The following is a 23253-nucleotide window of genomic DNA, read 5'->3' on the forward strand; positions in this document are numbered from 1 at the left end:
TTGACTCTCTAATCCTTCAAGTACAGTAGTCCTCCCTTGTCCTTGGTTTTGCTTCTCATTGTCAGCTGCAATCCAAAAACTATTAAATGGAGAATTCCAGAAATAAACAATTTATAACTTTTAAATTGAGCACCTAGAGGATGAAATCTCTCACCTTCCTGCTCTGTCCTGCCCAGCATGTGAATCCTTTATCCAGTATCTCTCCCGACCTTTGGCAATTAGGCATTTGCTACTTGGCCACTATTTTTTCAGGGCTGTATCACCCATTGCCATCAGCAAACTAAACTTTGTAATATTTTGTTTCTGTTGTGAGCAGTAGCCTAGAGTCACCACTAAAGGTTTTAGCAACCCTTGTCCCCATCCCATCAGTTCTTCTCTTTGTGGCCTTGTTAAATGGTTTGTCCCTGCACTTTCCAGTTGAACATAATCATCCGAAGAAACTTCCAGCCAAAGATAATCAATCCATTCCAGCACATCCATTTCCTCACCCTTTCAATCCTTTCCTCCACCATCTGCCACAGTAACACTGGCACTTCAACTTTGCTCAGAATTGGCCATAGCTTTTTCCGTTTCTCAAAGCCATTCAGCATCTCCTGGGATCCTAGCCAGGATGTTAAGTCCTATTCATTTAAGTCCTACAACCCAAGGACCCCGTGTGGTGCTATCAAACTTTCCTTTAAGTTTGCTTTGAGCACCATTATCAATACCCTCAGATTCCAGGCTTGAGCGGACTCTCCCTGCACTGCCCAGGACATGCTGGCCACTTCTCACAGCGTTTTGGGGTACAGTGGTTTCTCCTCTTGCAGGCCCAGCCAGGTTTTGCTTAACCCTAATTCTAGTCCTAGTAGCCTGGAGGTAGGGCAAGTCCTGAAGGGGACAGGTTTCCTGGGGAAGGAGGAAACTGTCACCCCGCCTGGGAGCAGGATGGGGGATGCTCGTCCTTCCAGCTTTAACAGGGGTGAACTATGACTGAAGGTCATGAAGTTGAGGAGTCTGTGCTGCGGAGTAAAAACCTGCCGTCGCTTCCATTCAGATGTCTCCACCTCATGTGTCAGGAGCCTGGGTTTTCCCAAACAGTTCTTTGACCTTTGCTTAGAAAACCTGCTTGACTGACAGGTGTCTTTGAAGTTCATCCACTTGGGATGTTGAGTCCTGGAGTCGGCCTGTTTTCTCAGCCCACTGCTGTAGGAGAGGACAGCTTTTTCTGCATGCATCCAAAGGCCGTCTGGCTTTCACACCTGCTTTCCCATTGCCTGTTATTGCCCTCAGCTGTTCGTTGTTTCTATGGAATAAGAATAAGCCATCCAACCCTGTTATCCTCAGAGCTAGTTTTCACCATACTTCTCAAATGCCAGCAGTCTGATAATGCATTTCTTTCTACCACTCCATCCCAATTCGCTGCCAGCGTAAGCTGTAACAACGGGGCCTTGTGCCAGCACCTGTCTGTTCCCCACCTCCACCATGAATGATGCGGTCTGGCTACATAACTCTGTCTACCACCATATTAATCTCAGCTACCTATTTCACATATTAAACTGGAAAGAAATGAGGCAAACATTATACAAAAATATTAGAATGCTTTCCAAATTGAGAAGAAATAAAATATCAAAAGTATGTAACTGTAATACTAGATTTATTCAAAAAGAAATGAAATTTCCTAGATAAAACAGCTGTGTAATAATACTATTTCTGAATCTGTGTCTGAAAAATGGCTATGTAGTCACCTTTGTCTATGCATTTAGGCATTATCATGTACTATTCAGGACATACATTGTGAAAAAATAAATGAATCAATTGCTAAAGCATACAGATCATGACTATGTGAGAGAACATGAAGATTTAATGAAAATTTAGCAGTAAAGCATCTGACTTGTATCTTGCAGACATACAAGGAAAAATACAGTAATTCATTTTACCCATTACATTATAAAAAATCAGACAGAATGAATTTATAAGCAGTGTTTTTTCATAAAAACAGCAATTTAACTTCAAATATATTACCCTCCTATTCTTTTATCCTATGTGTGTATGTAATAGGCAAAAGCTACCAGATTACTGAAATCAGTAAAAATCCAATCCATGATGTTTCACTTGCTTTTATTAATAAATATCTTACATTTCAAACTCATTTTTCTTATGCTATAAGCCTGATTATCAGTTCCCATGAAAATGCTCTGTGCCTAGTCCCTGCCTAGTGTGACTAGTCTCCTGCACAAGGCTGGGCGGTAGCACTTGTGAACACCCACACGTTGATGCACCAAGCACACCTCCCTGCGCCTCTCAGACAAGGTCACCAGGGGGCAAGAGGTTCTCCTAGCTCTCCTGCTCCTCATAGTGAGCATAGCCACTGGCATAGGTCCTGCCTAAATTTAAATTAGTAAACAAATCTGATGACTCAGCATCTGAATCCTTTCCACCGTCATCTTCCTCCTCTTCGTCATCCTCGGCTTCATACTCATCCTCCTCGTCGTGGTAGCTGGTATCACCATACTTATCAGCTGAAAGGTTCTTCCAGTAGGCATTATACCCAGAGGCTCCGTCTCCCTCTTCGGCTCCGGTCTGCCTGCCAAATTTCAGGGAGCGTGCTACAAAACACAGACATGTGCAAGGCACCTGATTAGCTCTCACCCCCTGTTATCCTCGTTCTCCTCTGCAACATAAAATTCCATGAACTTGATTGGCTGCTCCTTACTCCCAAATGAAAAAGTAAGCTACATTTTCCTGAATTTCCTAACTTAATATTAAACTGGAAAAAAGACCTTAAAGAACAATGATCAGGTCTATTCTACCTGGAGTCGACATCCACACTACATCCACACTACATGTAGCAAATAATGAAGATGACAGTGTCACTTCATTAAGTGTAGAAAATGTTGGAAAACAAAGTAACAGCAGCACTCTCTAAACATTAAGTTAAATAAGGCATGTTAAAAATTAAAATAGCCTGACCAGGCAGTGGTGTAGTGGATCGAGCATCGGACTGGGACGCAGAGAACCCAGGTTTGAAACCCTGAGGTTACCAACCAGCTTGAGCGCAGGATCACTGGCTTGAGTGTGGGATCATAGACATGACCGCATGGTCACTGGCTTGATCCCAAAGGTCACTGGCTTGAGCCCAGAGTCGCTGGCTTAAAAAAGGGATCACTCGTTCCTGCTATAGCCCCCGGATCAAGGCACATGAGAAAGCAAACAATGAACAACTAAGGTGCCACAACGAAAAATTGATGCTTCTCATCTCTCACCCTTCCTGCCTGTCCGTCCCTATCTGTCCCTGTCTCTGTCTCTATGTCTCTATCACAAAAAAATAAATAAATAAAATTAAATGCTCTTCATTTGAGCAATTAAAAGTTTATTTTCAAATCACAGAAGAGTTAATTTCATATCATTATATTTTTCTTGAGACCAATTTTATAATTCAGATGTCCTAGAAGATAAAACATTTCATTTCTTCTTACCAATAACACAAAGTTTAGTGCAAAAAATCAGCAAAATCATCAGTCTCATCTCACTGCAGGACTATATTTGGATTAAACAAAGTCATTCAGAATTAGGGTTCTATCTTGACATGTGTGGTAAAAAGTCAAATTCTTTTTAACAAACTGTGAGCAACATTACTACAAATGTTTATGGTCATCTTATTCCTTCCTAGAAGTTATATAAAGCAGAAAGCAATTTCTTATAGGGTAACGTGGTCATCTTATTCCTTCCTAGAAGTTATATAAAGCAGAAAGCAATTTCTTATAGGGTAACGTAGTACATAATATGCATAGCTGTTCAAATACCACACAACTCAGAGTAGCTTCAGAATGAATTCCCACTCAAGTACACAAGATTCCAACACTTGAATATTAAGGATTTATAGCTACTCAATTATTTGAAAAGGAAGCCTCAGCAAAAACAAAAAAAATCACTTTTTTTGGTCTTAAATTTCAGTATTCACTGTCATTAACTGAGAGGTAAATGCCAGTTCCCAAGGTGAATGTGGTATACTTGCTTAAGTAAAATTGAGAGATTTTACCCACGTGTTTTCCAAGGCTGTAAAATTCTACTTCCTTAAAAGAACACTTCTTTTCAAATAGGAAGAAGAGGCAAAAACAAAAATAGGGAAAAAAGAGATAAATCTTGACTAAGCATGACAGCCGGAGCAGCCCGCTGTGCTCTACGGGGGCCTTACTTGACATGCTAAGATCCTTCGTTTCCTGAGTCTCGTGTCCACATTTAGGGCAGGGAGGCTGTTTTCCTTTTTCTTGTTTAAACACTTTGCTCCTTGTATGATCATCACAGAAACAAGCCTATGCAGGAGAAGTAAAAACAGTAAGTAAATAATTTAAAAACTATACAAAGACATCATTCAATATTTCAAGGAAATTTAAAGACATGGTTTGTTAGGGCTGAGATGAAGAAGAGTTTTGTTTGGCCCGGTCACAGTCCTGATTTTAATTTCTTAAGGGAAATGGTCTTTGCCAGGACTCTTCAGAACTATGTAACACAAGGCAGAAACTCTGACAGGGTATGAGGCAGAGACATATGTCCTCACTCAAATAGATCCGTGTTCCCCAAGCCCATGATGACATCATAATGGAAGAGCCTCTCTGCCCTCACGGAGTAGGCCGTCTAACTGGGACACAGACAGCGGAGAAGCTACAAGACACAACACTCGGCACTGAAAGGGAAAGGCGTGGTGGGGCCCTAAACTCGGCACGGCTGCTGAACGAAGGAGAAAGGGGTGCAGTGGAGATGGACGGCAGAGGACATGGCACAGACCAAACTGGAGAGGAGTGAGGGGACAGATAAGACAGGGTGGGCACATCAGCAAGAACCAGAGGAATGTTCCTGAGAGGAGTGACTTGGCTGCATCTATCTAATGATCTCTGATGAACAGAACAGCAGGGAAATCCTCCCTCTCCTAAGCAAGTGTGTCTTGACATGAATTAAAATCCACTCCCATCATTTTCGTCAGAATACTCTGTGTAAACGTATGGGGTAAAAACAGTAAGCTAAGACTCAGGAGACGTGCACTAGTGTCAACTCTGAGACAAACTAATCATGGCCTTTGGGAAGTGTCACTAAGCTTTGTCACTTCCACAATCGCTAAAATAAAAGAACTAAACTAAACACTGTTTAAGGATCCTTGTAGGTTAATTATAGCTATAAGTAATCCAAAGACTGGTGGTGGAGAATGGAGAAGAGAAACAAAACCTAAAGATAGAAAATGCACAAGCATACCTTACAGCGGAGACACGAATGCTGACCAAGCCGATTGCAGGAGACACCTAGGGAGGGAAATGGAGAATATCCAGACTCAAACTCGGAATAAAACCACTATTTCCACAGATGTGCACTTGAGGTACTACCTTAGATCAATTACTAGCAGCTTTTTGCTGTCTCACAATAGAACCTAGAGGATAAAAATGAGGCTGAATCCCCAAGCCGGAGGGAATGAAACCAGCTCCTATACATTCCGAGATGTTCCTTTAACCTTTGAGAACTTCTACACAAGTATGTTAAGAGTTATATATACAGTATGTCATTGCCTAAGACAGCAGATCAACTACAAATTTATAGTGAATGTAAGAATTAACATTTGATACCAGAACAACCACCAAATTCAAAGAAGTGAATATCTGGGGACTCTCAGTCTTTTTCATGATGGTATCTACCATATAATAAGGGCTTTCTAAATACCAAGTATTATACTAATGCTTTTCTTCACATGCTCCCACTCAATCAACTATTTGAAAAAGAAATTGGCATCTTCCTTTTGAGGAAACTCAGGATAAGAAAGATTCAGTGATTTGCCCAAAATCATATAACCAACACTGAGATTAAGAAACATGGATATAAGGAACATCTAATACATGAAAACTTACATTTAAATGTTTCCGCCTCTAAAACCTGGCAGCTGGCTTGATGCTCAAATTGATCATCTTCACAGAGAAAATTTTGGCAAAAAGAACAACTGAATATTCTGCCTCCTATTGGATTAAAAAACAAAACCCCAAAATGTAAATACTGTATACTAAGCTTTGAACCATAAACGTGGACTCTCACTATCCCCGCTACCCATATATAACGCAATGCTCAGAGACACTTGCTCTCCCCTAAGTCCCCTCTGACCTGTTCTGGTAAACAACCCTAGCTGCTAGCTGTTACTGCTAGTGTAATCCCTTTTCCAACTAAACTGATAACCAAGAGTGCAACAGTTAACACTGGCAGTGTCCTGAAACAAATCTTACAGCCAGTACCCGGGATGTTTCAAATCAGCTCTCACGTGGAGCTAAGCTCACTGCCAGTGTGTAGCCACTTACCGTGGTCCCAGACGCCTCGCTCACATTCCACACACTCCGCATCAGTGAGAGGGCAGGCACAGGCATGTGTGCTGAGACACTTCCTGCCGTGACAAACCCACGCTTCACAGAAGTCACATATTGCACCCTGCAACCAAGGAGCAAGAAAAATTAATCTTTGTCACTTGATTGGCTGCAACCATTGTCTAATCCAGCAATTTTCAACTAGTGTGCTATAAGAATTTTTAAAACATAGAATACCTGACTGTGTAGTCAGGGGCACTGACCTCTTTTCCCTTAGATGGTCAAATAAAAACGACAACAGCCAACACAACAATAGCTGTCTGGTGAGAATGCCCTGTCTTGAACCATAAATATATGCATCATGTAACAGAGTTGCATCTTACTGGTCACAATGCATAGGTTGCACCTGACTGGTTAATTCTTGGTACCAGAAATCTTTATATACAAATCTAGACACCTGATGTTTTAAAAAGTCACTTTGGAGCAAAAGTGGTAGGTAATTACTTTTTTTTTTTAATATCAATCAGTTATACCTGTTTTTTTTCTCAGATTGGCCAAAATTATATTTTTTGGAGTGCCAGAGAATTTTAGTAATTAATTAGTGTATGTTACCAGAGGGAGTTACCAGAACCCTGAAAGAGAGCCATATGGAGAGGAACTGTGCCCAATCCACATCTAAACCAGACAACCTGGTAAGGCGTGCGCTGGGAGATGAAGGCCCAGATGGTGTTCTTCTGTCTACGGTACCCCGCCCGGGTCTTCCACGGGCTGAACCAAAGGGAAGCCAGAGCTGAGAACGCAGTGACCCAGTCAGGCTCCCAGGGCAAAGCTGGGTGGACCGGGGTGGGGGAAGGGGGGGGGGGTGTAGAAGGGATAGAAGGGATGAGGAGAGGAAATCTTACCAGGCATATCACTTTTCTAGAATTTATAACTTATGATTCAAGATTCCACTTAAATGTTTTCTTTATATAAGAAAAGATCACACAGACCCAGACAACTCAGTGAATTTAAAAGTATTTGATGAATTTCAACGTAAATAAGCTACCAAGGAAGAGTACAGTGGTTTCTGAATCTTTGGTTTTTCATAGATAACATTTACAATTCTATATTTAAAATAAAGAGGAATTCACAAGATGACTATGAATATTCTAACTCCTTACATCGATAAGGTATTCACACATAAAATATATAAAATAAGATCTGCCTAATGATGGAAAATTGTATGTTCTTGGAAAGTTACTACAAATAACAGTTTCTCTTTGACGTAAAACAGTATTATTTTCATCATGGACTGAAATTTGGACCAGAGCATAAAATCACACAATGGAAAACTGAAGAGCTGGTTAAAAGGAAAATGTTTTAGTAAAAAAAGAGAACAAAATGCATCACACAAAACATTTATTATTAAAAACAATAAATTTTCTCAGAAAATTCTACATATAATGAAGAACTTTGTATAACTCTGTATTAAGTATGTACTTCTTGGCAATATAAAGCTTAAAAAAAAACTATTAATCTTAAGTTCTTTTGGGTTGCATATTTAACCACAAGTTTGACCTTCAGTCAAGCAGGGCATTCAGTATAGTAAATGATGCTCTATGAAGTCTAATTAGGACAGAATGGTACTACAGACAAATGAATTTTTGTTTAAGTCAACATTAAATAAGTCAAAAACAAGTGGGTGATAAGGAAAAATCATTAAAAAAAATCTCAGGGATGTTCCAAATGATTCCAGATTGACTGAAACAAGGGCCAAAGCATTGCGATTAAACAGTCATAAAATACAGTAGTTATAAAAAAAATAATCATTGGTCAGAATGACATTTTCTTATCCTTGGACACCTACTAGTCTAAGACAGCGATTTTTCAACCTTTTTCATCTCATGGCACACCAAAAATAATTACTAAAATTCTGCGGCACACCAAAAATGCAATTTTTGCCAATTTGATAAAAAAAAAACGTTTAATTTTGATTCATTCACACCAGACGGCTATTGTTGTGCTGGCTGTTGTCATTTTTTAATTTGACAGTCTAAGGGAAAGAGATGAGTGCCGCCAACTAAACAGTCAGGTATAGCATGAGTTCAAAGTTCTTGTGCAGGCCGGTTGAAAACAGCTGGCCAAGGAGATGATGACAGGAGACTTACCACCATTGCAAGGCCCGTGCTGTACACACCAGCATGCTTTATGACACAGTCTGAAGACTTCATCATGCACTTGGTTTTCCCTAGTAAAGAACAAATTTGTACTATTAGTCTTGCAAAGTAGTACATGCAGGCATTCAGTAATTCTTCTTGTTAGCTTAAGATGTTAAGGAAATAATTTTAAATGGATAGAAATGAGCAGTTTACTGATTATATAACCAAAAAATTAAAAAATGGATACAACTGAGATCTCATTATCTGAGTCAGATCTTTTGAGATTAGAAATTTATTAAAAAATCTATTGTACAATAAAGTTATATCAATTCGTATCTGTACTAAAATCAGAAATTGCACAATATGCTTTATAACCTAACCATCATTACAGAATTTTAAAATCTTGTACATTTTTAAATGAAGTAAAACAGGTTTTAAAAAGCTATGTTTTAAAATTAATTTAACAAAAGTGTTATCAATTATTTCTTTCCACAGAACATCCCAAACTAAACCAAACAGTGATTATTCATCTTATCTGGTACACTTTTTAAGTTTATTGGTATGTAAAAATTTACAAACAACCTCAAAATCAACATTGTCCCAACAGAATTTTCAAAGCATCTCCAAGTAAACACAGAAACCAGCAATATGGTGCTAAAAATCACAATAGAGCCATAAAAACTCTGATGTAGCAACAAATTACCAACCTAAAACACTGTCAGAAAGTTCCCTTATCATGCACCATGTGAAGATTAATGATGATATATTAATCACGCAGCTCAGACTCCACAAAGTGGAACGTGAAAGAACAGAAGACATTCAATCTTTCATTATCCTGATTAATCGAGGAACAAAGCTAGACAAGAGGAAATGGGAGGAAAGGCGAACTGGAAATAAGAGGCTCTGCCACATCTCACGCTCAGCACAGGAATCCGTGAGGGGGAAAGACACCACGTTACAGCACTACACCACGGAGGCTCAGACACTGAGATCGTGGGAAGGTCCTACTGAGAACTTAATCATCTCCATAAACTATTTTCTCACCTTCTGTTCATTTCTTTTGTACAACAGGAATATTAGAACTGGCTCATTAAATGGTCTATCAAAGCCAGAATTTTCTTTTTCATTAATATAAACCTCAACAATGTCTTTTTTGAAAGCTAGAACTACACTAGAATTATTCAGGGACGTAGCCCTAAACACCCTTAACTTTCTACATACGGAGAACACACTTAAATGAGCATATCCCAAAATGTGTTCCTCTTGACACTTTCATCCCAAAACCAAAGGGGCTATTTGTTCAAATAAAAGTTGGGGGAGTCTATCTGTATTTCTTCACTGGAGGGCTTCAAAAACTTAACATATGTAGTAAAATCTCCCAGACAGGAAGGAGGGGATGAAACATGCAGCATTTCTCAAATGTATACACTATACTAAGAAACTCTTAATATTTCAGGTATTCTGAGGAAGACTATTTGACAAACACCAATCTTGATCTGTGAGCTACCATTTAGTTTTACTCTTAATGATCATTTACTCAATAAATGTCCCCGCTTATACCTGGGAGCTGAGTGTGTGGTTTAGGAACTCTATTCCAATCTCTTGGGAATCCATGTGAGGAAACTCAAGGATCATATGCTAAATGCCAAACAGGAGAACAACTGATCACAAAAACTGGCACCAAGTAAATGTGGAGTAAAATTATTCCCAATGGTCTACCACACTGCAGGCAAAGTGCAGAAAAGTAAACAAATGATGTCAACAAGTCTAAGGTAGTGACATCATTAAAAATTCAGTATCACCCTATTGTGAGTCTAAAATCTGACTTTTTAAAAAAATTAATTTTAGAAAGAGGAAAGGAAGGAAAGGTAACAGGGAGGGAGAGGAAAGGAGAGCGATGGAGGGGGAAGGAAGGAGATGGAGGGAGACGGAAAGAGAGGAAGAAAGAAATAATTGATTTGTTGATCCACTTACTTTCACATTCATTGGTTGATTCTTATATGTGCTCTGACCTGGGATCAAACGCACAACCCCCACCCCCGCATCCGAATGATGCTCCTGGCCTGGGCCTGAAATCTGATCTTTTAATGTTTAAAACAACATGTTGGTAACCTATATCTAACTTGCACCTTAATTATTTTTCCAGCATTATATCAAAGAGGCAAAAATCAAGACTTGATGGTGTTTTGATAAGTCAAATCACACTTCATTACTTTATTAATGGGGAGGCATCATACTACTACAAACAATGATAAGCCCAGTTTCAAACTGATTAACTACCAAACAAATGTTTGATCAGAGAAAAGGCAGGTGCCCTTGGTTATCACATACTTACCACACTGTGCACAGATTGGTAACTTCTGTACAGAATTACAGAAATAGCAAAATGCTCTGTTCTTCTGCCGCCTTGACATGTAAAATTAAAATTTTAAATATAGTCAATTTCAGATAAAAGATCAGAGAATCTATATCACTACATATAGATAAAAAAAAGTTTACCTTTGACACTTGTCACATTCCTGCAAAATATAAACATGACATTAGTTTCCTACTGGCTGAAAACTGCAAATTTACTTGCATTATAGAATATGCTGTTTTTCATGTTACAATTTAAATGACACTTCCCCAAACCCTCCAACTTCCCTCAGTGGACAAGCATCTCCACATAACAAAGGTATGCTCTTAGGCAGTGGTCCCCAACCTTTTTTGGGCCACGGACCGGTTTAATGTCAAAAAATATTTTCATGGACCGGCCTTTAGGGTGGGACGGATAATGTACCACGTGACCAAGACAAGCGTCAAGCCTGAGTCTTAGACGAATGTAACAGAGGGAATCTGGTCATTTTTTTAAAAATGAAACATTGTTCAGACTTAAATATAAATAAAACGGAAATAATATAAGTTATTTATTCTTTCTCTGTGGACCGGTACCAAATGGCCCAGGGACCGGTACTGGTCCGCGGCCCAGTGCGATGCCTAAGACCATTGCTCTTAGGCATCGCACACCAGACAAAGAGCAGCACTTTCATAAGAGGGTCAACACAGAGGTAGTTTTTTTAATGAATCACAATAAAGAATAGACACCAGAAACAGTAGAAAACACAAGATGTTTATAGAAAATCCAGAATCTTAAACATATTAAAAATTCTCAACTATCTGGTCCCTAACCACTTTTCAATCCTTGCTGGCCTAGTCTCTTCATAGTAGATTCAAGTCACTATTTGTCAGTCATCTCAAAACATGCCTTGTAACCTTTTTTTTAATGCCTTACTTATTCTAATACTATGTTCTGAAAAGTCCCTCCTCAGTCTTTACCTGTTGGAAGTTCTGGTGATAGTCCCACCTCTTCTGTGACCCTACCTCATTCACACATTCAACGTGATCACCGTAGTCCCAGTGGACTTCTACTGTAACACTAACCGAAGGCTGGCCATCGTTCTATGTATTTATGTATGGGAGTCATTTCTTCTTTTCCAGCTCCATACCCCTTATCTCTAGAAATGACCTTGACACACAGACAGGGGTCCCCACTGTCCTATCTATGCTCCGTAATACTGCTTCCCTACCAACCCCTGCCAAAAACATCATCCCTGGAAATGGCACCCGCCCAAATCCAAAACGTCCGAGTTCTTTCCCTCTCAGAGGGCAACAATATGTGATGTGAGATATGCGAGCTACAGTGACCATGAACCTAAACAAATGGAGTAAGACAACCTGAGAAAATAGAATAAGCAAAAAGAAAGAAAAGCAAATCACAAATACAAAGTTGTTCCAGCTCAGCTGTCCCTGTGTTCCAGCTATATCCTTGCCCTACCTAACTACACAAGTCAGTCCACTATTCACTCAATGAACTGTATTTCTCCCTAGTTACTTGAAATGGACTTGTCATTTATAAAGAAACAGTTCTTAATGCACAAAACTACTGATCCACAAGCTTGTGGAAACAGGACTGTGTCACTCACCATGCATCCCCACAGTGCACAAAACTGTACCTGACACGGAGAAGATGCACAACAGTTTGTGGAATTAAGTCATCTTAAACATGTCATATGTGTTTGATGAAACAAAAGAAGAAAAAAGAGGAGTAGTGGGAATACAAAAAGTAGAGAGAAGAAGAAATAAGAAAACTTGGCATAACTCAGAGAAACACAGTGAAAGAAAGGAGAAATGCTGACATATATAATCTCTTGCTTGTCAAAGCTTTGACCTAAGAAGCCCAGAAATGATCAGAACTACATCACCATGCACAGGGAAAGGAGGTAGTAGAATAGAAAACCAAGAGAGAGGTCAAGAATAGTGAGAAGTGTAGAAATGAGAAATCAAATGAGTCAAAAAGAACTGCAAAGAGAAAATGACGAAAAGGCCCCCACTAATAGGACAGATTGAATTAAGGCTCTCTCTGCTCTGGTGAAGAAGATGGAAAATGTTTTGCAGAAGTCCCAGTACTCTTGGTCAATATTTATTTATCACCAGTAGTAGCCATGTAATGTGCTAGTTTCCTAAGTAACATAAAATCAAACAAAAATTGTTGCTACTCAGTGTTAATGAGAACAATGGACATGCCTCTACACAGATCTCAAAATGAATAAAATACATGTAGCAACACTGTATTCGCTAAAATTTTATTCAGGTGCTTTTCACACAACTGACATTGTTTTTCAACGAACAACTGGGATAAAAAGCTATTACCATTGAAGCGTTACATGGGTGTTTAGCTAAATCTACGGTGCTTCTCAATGCGCGCAGCTGTTTTTCCCGTTCCCGGCGGTTCTCTGCCTTCTTCCTCGCGCCAGTCTTTTTTTTAGGCATTTCCCCCTTCTTTCAATACAAGAGAACAGAGAAGATATCATTGCCAGGTTGCATTAGGTATTTTAAATAAACTATGAAATTTATTCTCATTAAATTTGAATTTCAACTCTTTCATTTTGATGGTTAAGCAATTTTAAGTCTATGAAACATGAAGAACACATTATCCCAAATAAAATAGATACCTTTTAAAATAAGGCACTTATTTGCACCACTAAATAATTCTAACAAATATAAATGCACACACCCGATCATCCTAAAAGCCAATAGTTTTCTTTCCCACAGGGGAAATAAAAGATTTCCTGGTGTTAAGTATTCTTTTTTCTTTTAGATAAGGAGTGGAGATAGTGACTCCTCATGCACCAGCACCAGACGGGGATCCACCCAGCAACCCTGTCTGGGGCTGATGCTCAAATACCATTCTATTTTTAGCACCTGAAGCTGCTGTGCTTAGACCAACCAAGCTATCCTCAGCGCCTGGGGCTACGCTCAAACCAATCAGGCAACTGGCTGCGAGAGAAGAGAGAAGGGGAAAAGAAAGGGGGAGGGGGAGAGAAGCAGATGGTTGCTTTTCCTGTATGTATGTCCTGATTGGGAATCGAACCCAGGACGTCCATATGCCTGGCCAACACTTTATCTACTGAGTCACCGGCCAGGCCCAACATTAAGTATTTTTTAAAAATTACTCTGTACCAACTTAAAAAAATTATTAGGCAGTTATCATCAACAAGAAATCATTAAAAAGTATATATTTACCCAGTTTACATCACTTTTTTGAACAATGAACTGATTCCCCCAAGGCCTAACAAGTCATAGTTCTCCTATGTAATATCTAAACAAAATATCTAGTCAAGTCAAATGACAACATTAACTACAAAGCCAAACTATTCTCTCTGAAAAGATATTAAAGAGAGATATTATAGTTGCTTAACTCAGAAAGCTGCCCTTCTCTCCACATGCAAAAAGCATATAGAAGGTGGGCAAAAGCAGATTTACAGTTCTAGTACAAATAATCAATAATACAATAAGTGCCCTGGCAAGATAGCTTGGTGGTTAGAGCATTGTCCCAATGTGCAAAGGTTGCTGGTTCAATCCCCTGTCAGGGCATATACAGAAACACATCAATGTTTCTGTCTCTGTCTCCGTGTATCTCTCTCTCCCTTTCTCTCGCCACAAAATCAATAAAAAAATTTAAAAAATAATAATACAAGAAGAAACTCTTGTTTCCTGTACTCACAACTGTAGACCTCCTTTTGCCCAACTCTGTACATTGTCTTCACTTAACCTTCTGCAAAGTTCTGTGACTTTAAGTAAAACAACCTATAACAACACCAATCTTACCACTGTCTAATTGACATAAAGGGGAGTTAAATACCTAGCCATCTCATGGTCATCATGAAATGACTTGAACAAAACATTATTCAAAGACATGCTGTAATTTTAACAGGGGTCAAATTTGTTTAAGATTATATATTTACCATATATGTAAAAATGACCTTAAAACCAGCTTTTATCACTTAGTTGAAAGAATTACCACCTTTAGTAGAACAAGATTTTTAATAAATAACACATTTTTATTTGGCTTTTCATCAATCTGAAAACTACAGCCTGAAGGATTCCAGCCCGGTCTTCTTGACACCATCTGCCTCCCAGCCCTGCCTGGCATATATTTTAAGCACTCACTAAATGAAGAGCTACACTAATGAATCAGTCTATGTGCTTGCTTTGAAATCTGAATCTCAGATTTCTCAATATTCTTCAAAATACATATTTTTACAGTCTCTTCTAAGAGTGCAGAAACAAACATCAACTGTAGAAATTCCTAAAAATACAAATTTGGACTTCCAGGCCTTAGGCAACATCTACAAATTCTAACCCTCCAAGGAAGGGCTCAAGTTGCACTGGTGTCTGTGACACACAACCTCCCTGAAGACAGCAACATTCTGACTCAAAGAGATCAAAGCGTGCCCAGGATACATCAACTGTTCCAAAAAAAACAAACCTTGAAATGTAGATTTCTTATTCAAAAGGGCATATGACAATATAGCAAAACCATTCATAGGCTTGTCCTGGAAACACTAAAGTCAATCATAAAGTTTTCCTACTTTATCCAACCAAAAAACCAAGCAATAAAAATTTAACACTTTAAAAAAAAAAAAAAAAAAAAAAAAAAAGGACAAATCAAGTCAGGAAGTTTAATATAGTAGGTGGTTACTCTAGTGTCCAAACCCAGTAGGTCATCCTTCCAGTATTCAAAATGACAAAGCCTACAGGGTGAAAAATACGTGTACTATTGCGGCCAACAGAGTTCAGAAAGTAATCACGGGGTGATCATGCGGATGAACTGACCTTTTTTTCCTTGCAGTTTGTTATGGAAATTGAGAGCAAGTTCTTTTTCTCAGCCTTCTATGCGTTTAAGCCCTTCTCCAAGTAAAGCTCCGACTCGTTCAAATCGGGGACGCGTGTCACCCAACGAGGACGCAGCGGGGTCGCGGGGCGGCCAGAGGGAACTCGGTGGAGGTGCCACGCGGCTCGGCGAACCGCCAGCCGCCACCCGCCCCCGGCCACCCCCCTCGCGCGCGCGCTCCGCGCCGACCTCGCTCACCCTCGCGGGGAGGCCAGCTCACTCCGGGGGCGAAGGGGCAGGGGATGGCGAGACGCAGGCCCGCAGCAACAGCAGATCCGGCAGGCTGACCACGATTCAGGATTAGAAACTATTGAGACCCCAGGCAGGCGCATTTAGGTCACTAGGAGCCGGACCGGATGTCCTCTGACATCACAGCGTCCTTCCGGCAGCTCCTCGGCAGGAAAGTGCCGCCCACTTCTATTCGTTCTGCCCCGGTTCCTCCTACTCCTGCGGGGTCGGAGGTCAGGGACGCTGTAAAGCCAGTGGCCAAGGCCAGGGCTACCATCAGAGCCGCCTTGCCTATGCAGGTTCGCATTGGATTCCGACAGTCGGTAAAGAAACAAAGGAGCCAAAAGCAGATGGGCTGTCATCTTTAATTCTAGCTTGCACCTGGCGGGCAAGTAAAAATACACACTGGGCTCCAAAACCCAGTCACATTCAGTGCTCACAAAGCCACTGATTTATCCGAGTTTCTTAGAATCAAAGGTTTCTAGCTCACCAGCCTTATTCTCCTCAGTTCCCCATCTCCTTCCTCATCCCAGATACAAACTCTACACAAACTGGTATCTCACCCAGCACTCTGCCATCTTGGCTGCTTTTCCTGGCCTCCTCCACGTGGCCTCCTTCCGCTGCTGGCTCTACTCTCTCATGCTAGTCATCCCAGGAACCAAGAGCCCAAGTTCCCACTTCGTTCCTATTTTATAGTGTAGAAATCCAAACTCTTAATCCAATATACAAAACAGGGCAGTCTCCAATACAGACACTTCTCTGAGGCATGATTGGATTGTACCGCCCCACATCAAAACAGGCGGGAAAGGCTTAATCCCAAAACCAAGCCCCAGGCTACAAGGATTCTAACTGCCCACAAAGACACACATTAATATCACCTGGGCAACGGCCTCCTCATGGACAGCGCCGTCTTTAACAAAGTGAGCATAATACATTTTATCTGCCCAACAGACGCTATCCTTTTGTAGGGGACCTGATGGGAGAGAGGGACCCGAGAGGAGAGGGAAGATAGAAAAACAGGACAAATGGGGACAGAAGGCCGGCCGGCTCAATTTTATTTCTGCAGAAAATGAGAAGTCTAAAGAAAGAAAAATCTAAAAGGAAAGGGTAAATGAGCTCACAAACTTGGCACTGTACAGTGCACTCAAACAAAATTCTGGCCTAATTCTTTTGGAAACTTGCCGCCACCGATTCCTTACATCCGGCTTTTCATGTTTGCTGCACAAGCTGAGCATCTGGTTGCCTTGTGAGATCTGGTCTACCCTCCTGTGTCTCCTGTTTGCACCGCACCTTCTGGAATTCCATTCTTTTGTGGACAAATTCTGCCACATTCTGGGGTGATAGGGTGTGCTTCCCTGCCCTTAACTGAAGCTAATGTCGTGTGCCTTACAGAGACTGCTTAACTGTCTCTGAAATGCAAGGCGCACATTGCCCCACAGACAGATAATTGTTCCTCTTTTCTAAGTAGTGTTGGTCGATAAGTTTGTAAATATGATATATAGGTTTGCTCGCTTATAGTTCGCTTTGGGTGTGGGGGCAGGCTGTAAGCGGGCGGGGCCGTTATAGCCTAAGGCTTAGTTTTAAGACTAAGCCTTTCCCACCCTTTTGAGGAATTCCATTATGCCTCAGATAAGTGTCTTTGTATCAGAGACTTCTTTATTTGTATATTGGACTAAAGTTTTGGTTTCTACATTATAAAATGGAGCAGAAGAGCCCATGCAAGAGAGGAGAACAGAGAAAGGCCACATGGAGAAGAGGAGAAGCAGCCAAGATGGCGGAGTGCTGAAGGAGAAGCCAGTTTGTACAGAGAAAAGGAGATGGGGAACAGAGATGAATAAGGCTGGTGAGGTACAAACCTTTAATCCTAGGAAAACTCAGATAAGTCAGTGGCTTTGAGAGCCCTGAATGGAAAGGGAAGTGTTTTCCCACTGTGTGTATTTCTTACCCGCCACGTGTAAGTGAGGATTAAAGCTAATGGCCCACCAGTTCTTGGCTCCATTGTTTCATTACCGTCTGTCTGAATCAAATGAGAACCTGCATGGGCCAGGCGGCTGTGATGGTGGCCGTGGCTACTGGCTTTACAGGTAGCCACACCACTTTTTATCCTTCATTGCCGCTATTTTTTTACCCACACTTATTGATGAAAAACTTTGGAACTTGACTTCCAACTTCTACCATCCATCAGAGCTGCATTAACATCCAAATGGAAGATTCATTCTTTTAGATTCTTGATTTCTTCATCTCCAATAGCCATCACCTCCACTCCACTACCAGGTACCCAGTCTCATGACTACTCTTCAGGCCTTGTCATCAGGTGGATCCTGAAATTCATAAGAGTTGAGTAAAGAGCCATGACTAGTCCAAACCATTTTAAGCACCTGTAGAATGAGACCTTTATTTATTATAAAGCTCCAGTATTAAAACAATGTTGTATAGAATAAAATGTTGACAAATAGACAAACGTAAATGAATAATGTTTTAGATACAGACTCATATATATTTAGGGACTTGGTCAATGGTATAGGTTGCATTAGCATCAATGAGGAAAAAATACATTACTCAATAAATGGGGTGGAGACTATTGACTTTCTATATAGAGAAAAACTAAATTAGATCTCTATTTACCAGCATACGTAAAAATAATTTCCATATGTATTAGGGACATAATATACAAGGCAAAAAATATAAAACAAGGCAAAAAATATATAAATATAAAAAATATAAAAGAAAATATAGGAGAATGCCTTTATGATATTGAGTTAATGACTCTTTAAGTAAGACAAAAAAAAGAAAATAAATAATGCATGTAACTAAATTAAAAATTCAGCATAAAAAAGATAACATAAATGAAGTGACAAGGCAAAACAAAAAGAGTTTGGCATCCATGTAACTGTTAAAAGAGTTGTTTACAAAATAAATTAAGAACCATAATTCAGTGAGAAAACTACAAACAACCAAAAGAATTACAGGCAAAAAAGATATAAACAGGAAATTTTCTAGAAGAGGAAATCTAAATGGCATTAGAATATCCAAATTAATACCACAATGTAATACCATTTCACTTTTATTAAATTGGCCATAACTTAAAAGCTTAGTAATTCAAAAATTAGAGAAAGGTGAAGAGACCAATTTTAAGCAATACTGGTGGGAGAATCAATTGTTAAACCTGTATTACTGCATTCAGTGGCAAAAATGTTAAACAGTCTATCTTTTATTCAAGAAATGAATAAATATATGCTATCTATAAACTAAAGTTAATGAACTTAATCTGTATGTATCAACATATATAATCCCAAAACATTATTTTAAGAAGAGACTCTAATTGAAATACTGTTTATGTAAATTCGTAAAGCAAAAAACCAATTTCATACATTATTTGGTACTTGTAAAAGTACCAAAACATCCATAGAAATTATATTAACTTAAGATTTTGATTACCTCTGGTGATGAAAAAATAGATGATGTGAGACAATAGCTATACTTTTAGTTGTCAGAACAAAACATTTAAAAAATATATCTAATATCACATCTATCAGATGACTAAAATTAAAAAGACTGGCAGTATCAAGTGTTGGCAAAACTGTGGAGCAACCAGACTCTCATTCAGTCTGAGAGCATTAAGTTGGGACTACCTCTTTGAAAATTATTTAGCATCATGTATTAAATATATACTTGTCTTTACTAAAATGCATGTAAAAAGATGTTTTTGGTAGTACTATTTGCAATAACCCCCAAACTAGAAACAGTCCAAGTGTCCCTCAGCAGAAGAATAGATAAATGCATTGTGACTTATTCATAATGTAAAATAATATACAATGATGAGAATGGACAGACTACAACGTTACATAACAATATGGCTGAACCTCACAATAATATTAATCAAAAGAAGCCAGCAACAATAAAGAAGTCAGCAGTGAAAAAGAAGCACATCATTATTCTGTCAAGCTCATTTCCTCAATCAAGTCCAGATTTTTATTTCTGGCTAGATGTCTGGAGAAACTCAATAAGGACAGCATGCACAAGATTCTGGATAAAACAAAACAAAAGCAAACAAATAAAACCTAAACTGACAGGAGAGTAATAGAGGGTCAAGGAGACTAGGAGCAATAAGAAAAGTAAGGATTCAGACAGGAAGGAAGCTCTGAAGCTGGCATTTGGCTGACTCCATCTGCAAACCCCCAGTGACCTAGAGCTTCTATTCTCGCAAATAGCATGTGCACTGGAGATGGCCCATGTGACAAAGAAGGGTTGAGACTCTTGTGTAAAGCTGGGACCCACAAAGGACAACATCCTTAGTGCAAAAGTGAGGTTAAAACAAAATTTTGTCACCCAGAGAAAGATGGTAAGGGTAATTACCTGCATCACCTTTGCTTCTTAGTGGAGTGGTAAAAAGTAAGAAAAGGACTACAAGAGAATTCCTAACAGCAAGCCCACCTTCAAGCATTTGTTGGCTTTTAAGGCTTTCTCCACTGTATTTTACAGTGAAATAAGAATAGCAAGTAGGAGAAACCTGAAGGGGCCCCAGTACATTCCTAAAGTTTGATATCCCTGGTCTGCAGTTACTAAGCCCCTTCTTCCCAGGCTGACTGGGAAAAGTGAGCTTCTGCTCTGTGCAAAACTCTTAGCACACACAAGACTGGGAGTCTGGACTTCCTCTCTGGCTCTTGTGGACCTACAACCTTTGCTGGTTCTTCAGCCCCTTCTCATTTATTAGTCCTGCTCCCAGCTTCTTGAGACCCCAGGCCTCCAATAGTCTGCAAGGGGTCCTCTGGAATTCTCAGTAACGTATTGTTTTTGAGCCCTTGGGACTCTGGGAGCACTAACGTGGCACATTTAACTCGGACTGGCTGGTTATTGGTTATACTGTCAAGGCTCAACTCAGAATGGTCAACGCAACCACTTCTTGTACCTGTCCTCTCCCATTCATGTCTTCCCTTCCCTTTAGGAACAATCATTATTATAATTCTGTCTGAGTGTGGAGCTTCAGATGGAGTGAGTTTTTTTAAATTGATTAAAATATTGACAGTGAAGGTTATATAGCAAAGTCAAACTGCCCTTTCTTCCAAACCTGAAAAATCATTTACTTTTAATTTTGGACATAGAATGTGATTTTTATCCAGTACAGCCATCTGGATGACAATAGTTACCAGATGTCCAAAAAAAGAAATTAAGATAAGTTAAACTAAATGAAAAAAGTTAAAGGTGTCGTCAGTCCCATTACTTTCCTACTTGGGAACTAGTGGAAGAATAGTGTATAGATAATCTTCAATGCCTTTAAAACAGGCTCAATATGATAAAAGTTGAAGTGCATTAATGTTTGTCCTTGGAGGATATAACAAGGCAATATTAAAGACAGAATTAGATAATTTCCTACCTAAGAGTGTAAAATATGTCAATCATGTTGAATATTTAATATCATAAGTATTGACAAGTTATAGTTTAATTTTTCTTAGAATAGGGTCAAATTGTAACTTTAATAAGGATTTCTTGAAATAACAAATGTAGATACATCTAATCTCCAGCTGCTTTCATAATTAACCACGATAAAGCAAAACACTTTAAATTACCAAACATGGAAAGTAAATGTGGCTTGTTACTGTAATTTTTTTCCCCTAAAGCCTACTACGTAGAGTTGTCAAGACAAATATTAAAAATTACATCAAAATCAGATACAAAATATATCAGTTGGAAACCGCATTCAGCTGCATGTAACTGAAGCCCCACGTGGTAGTGGATTTGACAGGATCGTTCATTTTTCTCTCATGTTACGAGTGTCTGGGACAGGTCCAGGAGAGGTCCAACAGCTCAAGAACTTGACGGACAAAGTGCTGGGAGTTCTTTTTGCAAGGTTCTCAAGGGAAATCACCATCAAACACATTTTAGGCAGGAAAATTGAGGAAAGGGAAGAAGACACAAGAACCCACAGCCACTGAGTCCACCTCTGTCAACAGGCTCCCTGAAAGGTCATTCAAAGGATTGGATTCTGATAATTGACCAGAATGACATTACTCAAGCAGGTCTAGCTGCCAGTAAGACTGGCAAGCAAAGTTTTTCAGCAGGACACATTGCAACCCTAAATAAAATCCAGTTTCCATTAAGCAGGAAGCTGGCAGTTTGAGCAAAGCTTGATTTTTGCTATTTCACAAGACAGGATGTTTGAAAGCTGTTAGGATGGATTTTTTTAAAAACTGGTTTAAAATGAAAAACAATGTTAAAAAAAATCCTTTCCGTACAAAACAACTAGATCTTGCATGCAACATAATCTTATTGTGCAGCTACTCTCACAGAAGCAAGGAAAATCTCTACCACCACCGCCTCCCTCACCCTGGGGAGAAAAAGAAAAGAAAGGCAGGAACTGCACTGGGGGTGTTCAAGAGTAAGCTCACAAGTAGTGGGTGTTGGTCAGAGGCCGGAACCAGCAGGAGCACTGCCCTTGAGACTAGGTCTTTTCCAGCTACCAGTCCAAGGAGTTCAGCCCTCAGAGGCTCAGGTCCAACCTGGGTCAAAATGACCCTGGGCCAGCGAGTCACTTGATCAGTGGCCACACCACCTTCAACAAGAAGTAAACGGAAAAGCATTAGGTCACAGTAGAAGGCAACAAATGCAGACAGAAGTGATCTAATACTTAAACAAAACAAAAACTTAGGAATACAACTGATCACATTAAGCAGTTTATCGCCATCTCATTCGTTGCAGAAAAACATTTCACAAACATAACCATACAACTTATACATGCTTTTACCACATCTAATGTTTTTCTGTGAATAATTTTGGCTGTCCTCAGTAGACAATTGTATCATCTGCGATCACTCACTTTTTTCTTTCTACTTTTCCAGTTTCTTACATCTTTTCTTTCCTTGCCTTAATGAGCTGGGTATGACGTCCAGTACGATGTTGAAGAGAAGCCATGATAGAGGTTGCCCTTGACCAGTTTCTGATTTTAAAGAAAATGCTTTAATCATATTTCTACTAAAATAATGTTTGAAATTAATAGGTTTTAATAGGTACCCCTTTTTGGCAGCAGGAGGTAGATTAAGAATGTTCCTTTCTATTACTGAAAGATTTCATTTTAACCATGAATCAGAGATAAAATCATGAACCCTTAAAAATAGATTTTCAAAGAGAAGCAACCCAATAGAAATGTGGGTGAAAGATATAAACAAGCAATTCCCAGACAAGAAATGCAAATTGTAAATAAATGTGTGTAGTTACTTTTAGCCTCATTAATAATCTGATAATTTCATACCTAGTCAAATACTGTAAAGAAAGATATGTACTTATGTATCAGGAAATGTATGCAAGAATAGTAGTTTGATAGAAAAATACTGCAAACCAGCTAAAATGTTCATCAGCAGAAAAACAG

General features: G+C 39.4%; 1 protein-coding gene across 3 annotated transcripts; it reads right to left on the bottom strand.

Moving 5' to 3' along the window:
* Positions 1-1638: 1638 nt before the first annotated feature.
* Positions 1639-22792, bottom strand: ZNF330 (zinc finger protein 330). 3 transcript variants are annotated; one of them, XM_066233017.1, is made up of 12 exons: positions 22705-22792; positions 22277-22440; positions 18023-18211; positions 13139-13267; positions 10949-10968; positions 10785-10855; positions 8459-8538; positions 6309-6435; positions 5871-5975; positions 5227-5273; positions 4175-4292; positions 1639-2585 (listed from the first exon to the last, which is right to left on the bottom strand). In XM_066233017.1, exons 4-12 carry the CDS (start codon positions 13256-13258, stop codon positions 2314-2316), a joined length of 960 nt encoding a protein of 319 aa, XP_066089114.1. In that variant the 5' UTR covers positions 13259-13267; positions 18023-18211; positions 22277-22440; positions 22705-22792; the 3' UTR covers positions 1639-2313. The 3 variants fall into 3 exon arrangements, with proteins under 3 accessions (XP_066089114.1, XP_066089116.1, XP_066089111.1); XM_066233019.1 differs by lacking the exons at positions 18023-18211; positions 22277-22440; positions 22705-22792 and adding an exon at positions 15861-16043; XM_066233014.1 differs by lacking the exons at positions 18023-18211; positions 22277-22440; positions 22705-22792 and adding an exon at positions 15605-16042.
* Positions 22793-23253: the final 461 nt, after the last annotated feature.

The sequence above is a fragment of the Saccopteryx bilineata genome, chromosome 1 (assembly GCF_036850765.1).
Source record: "Saccopteryx bilineata isolate mSacBil1 chromosome 1, mSacBil1_pri_phased_curated, whole genome shotgun sequence".
Lineage (NCBI taxonomy): Eukaryota > Metazoa > Chordata > Mammalia > Chiroptera > Emballonuridae > Saccopteryx > Saccopteryx bilineata.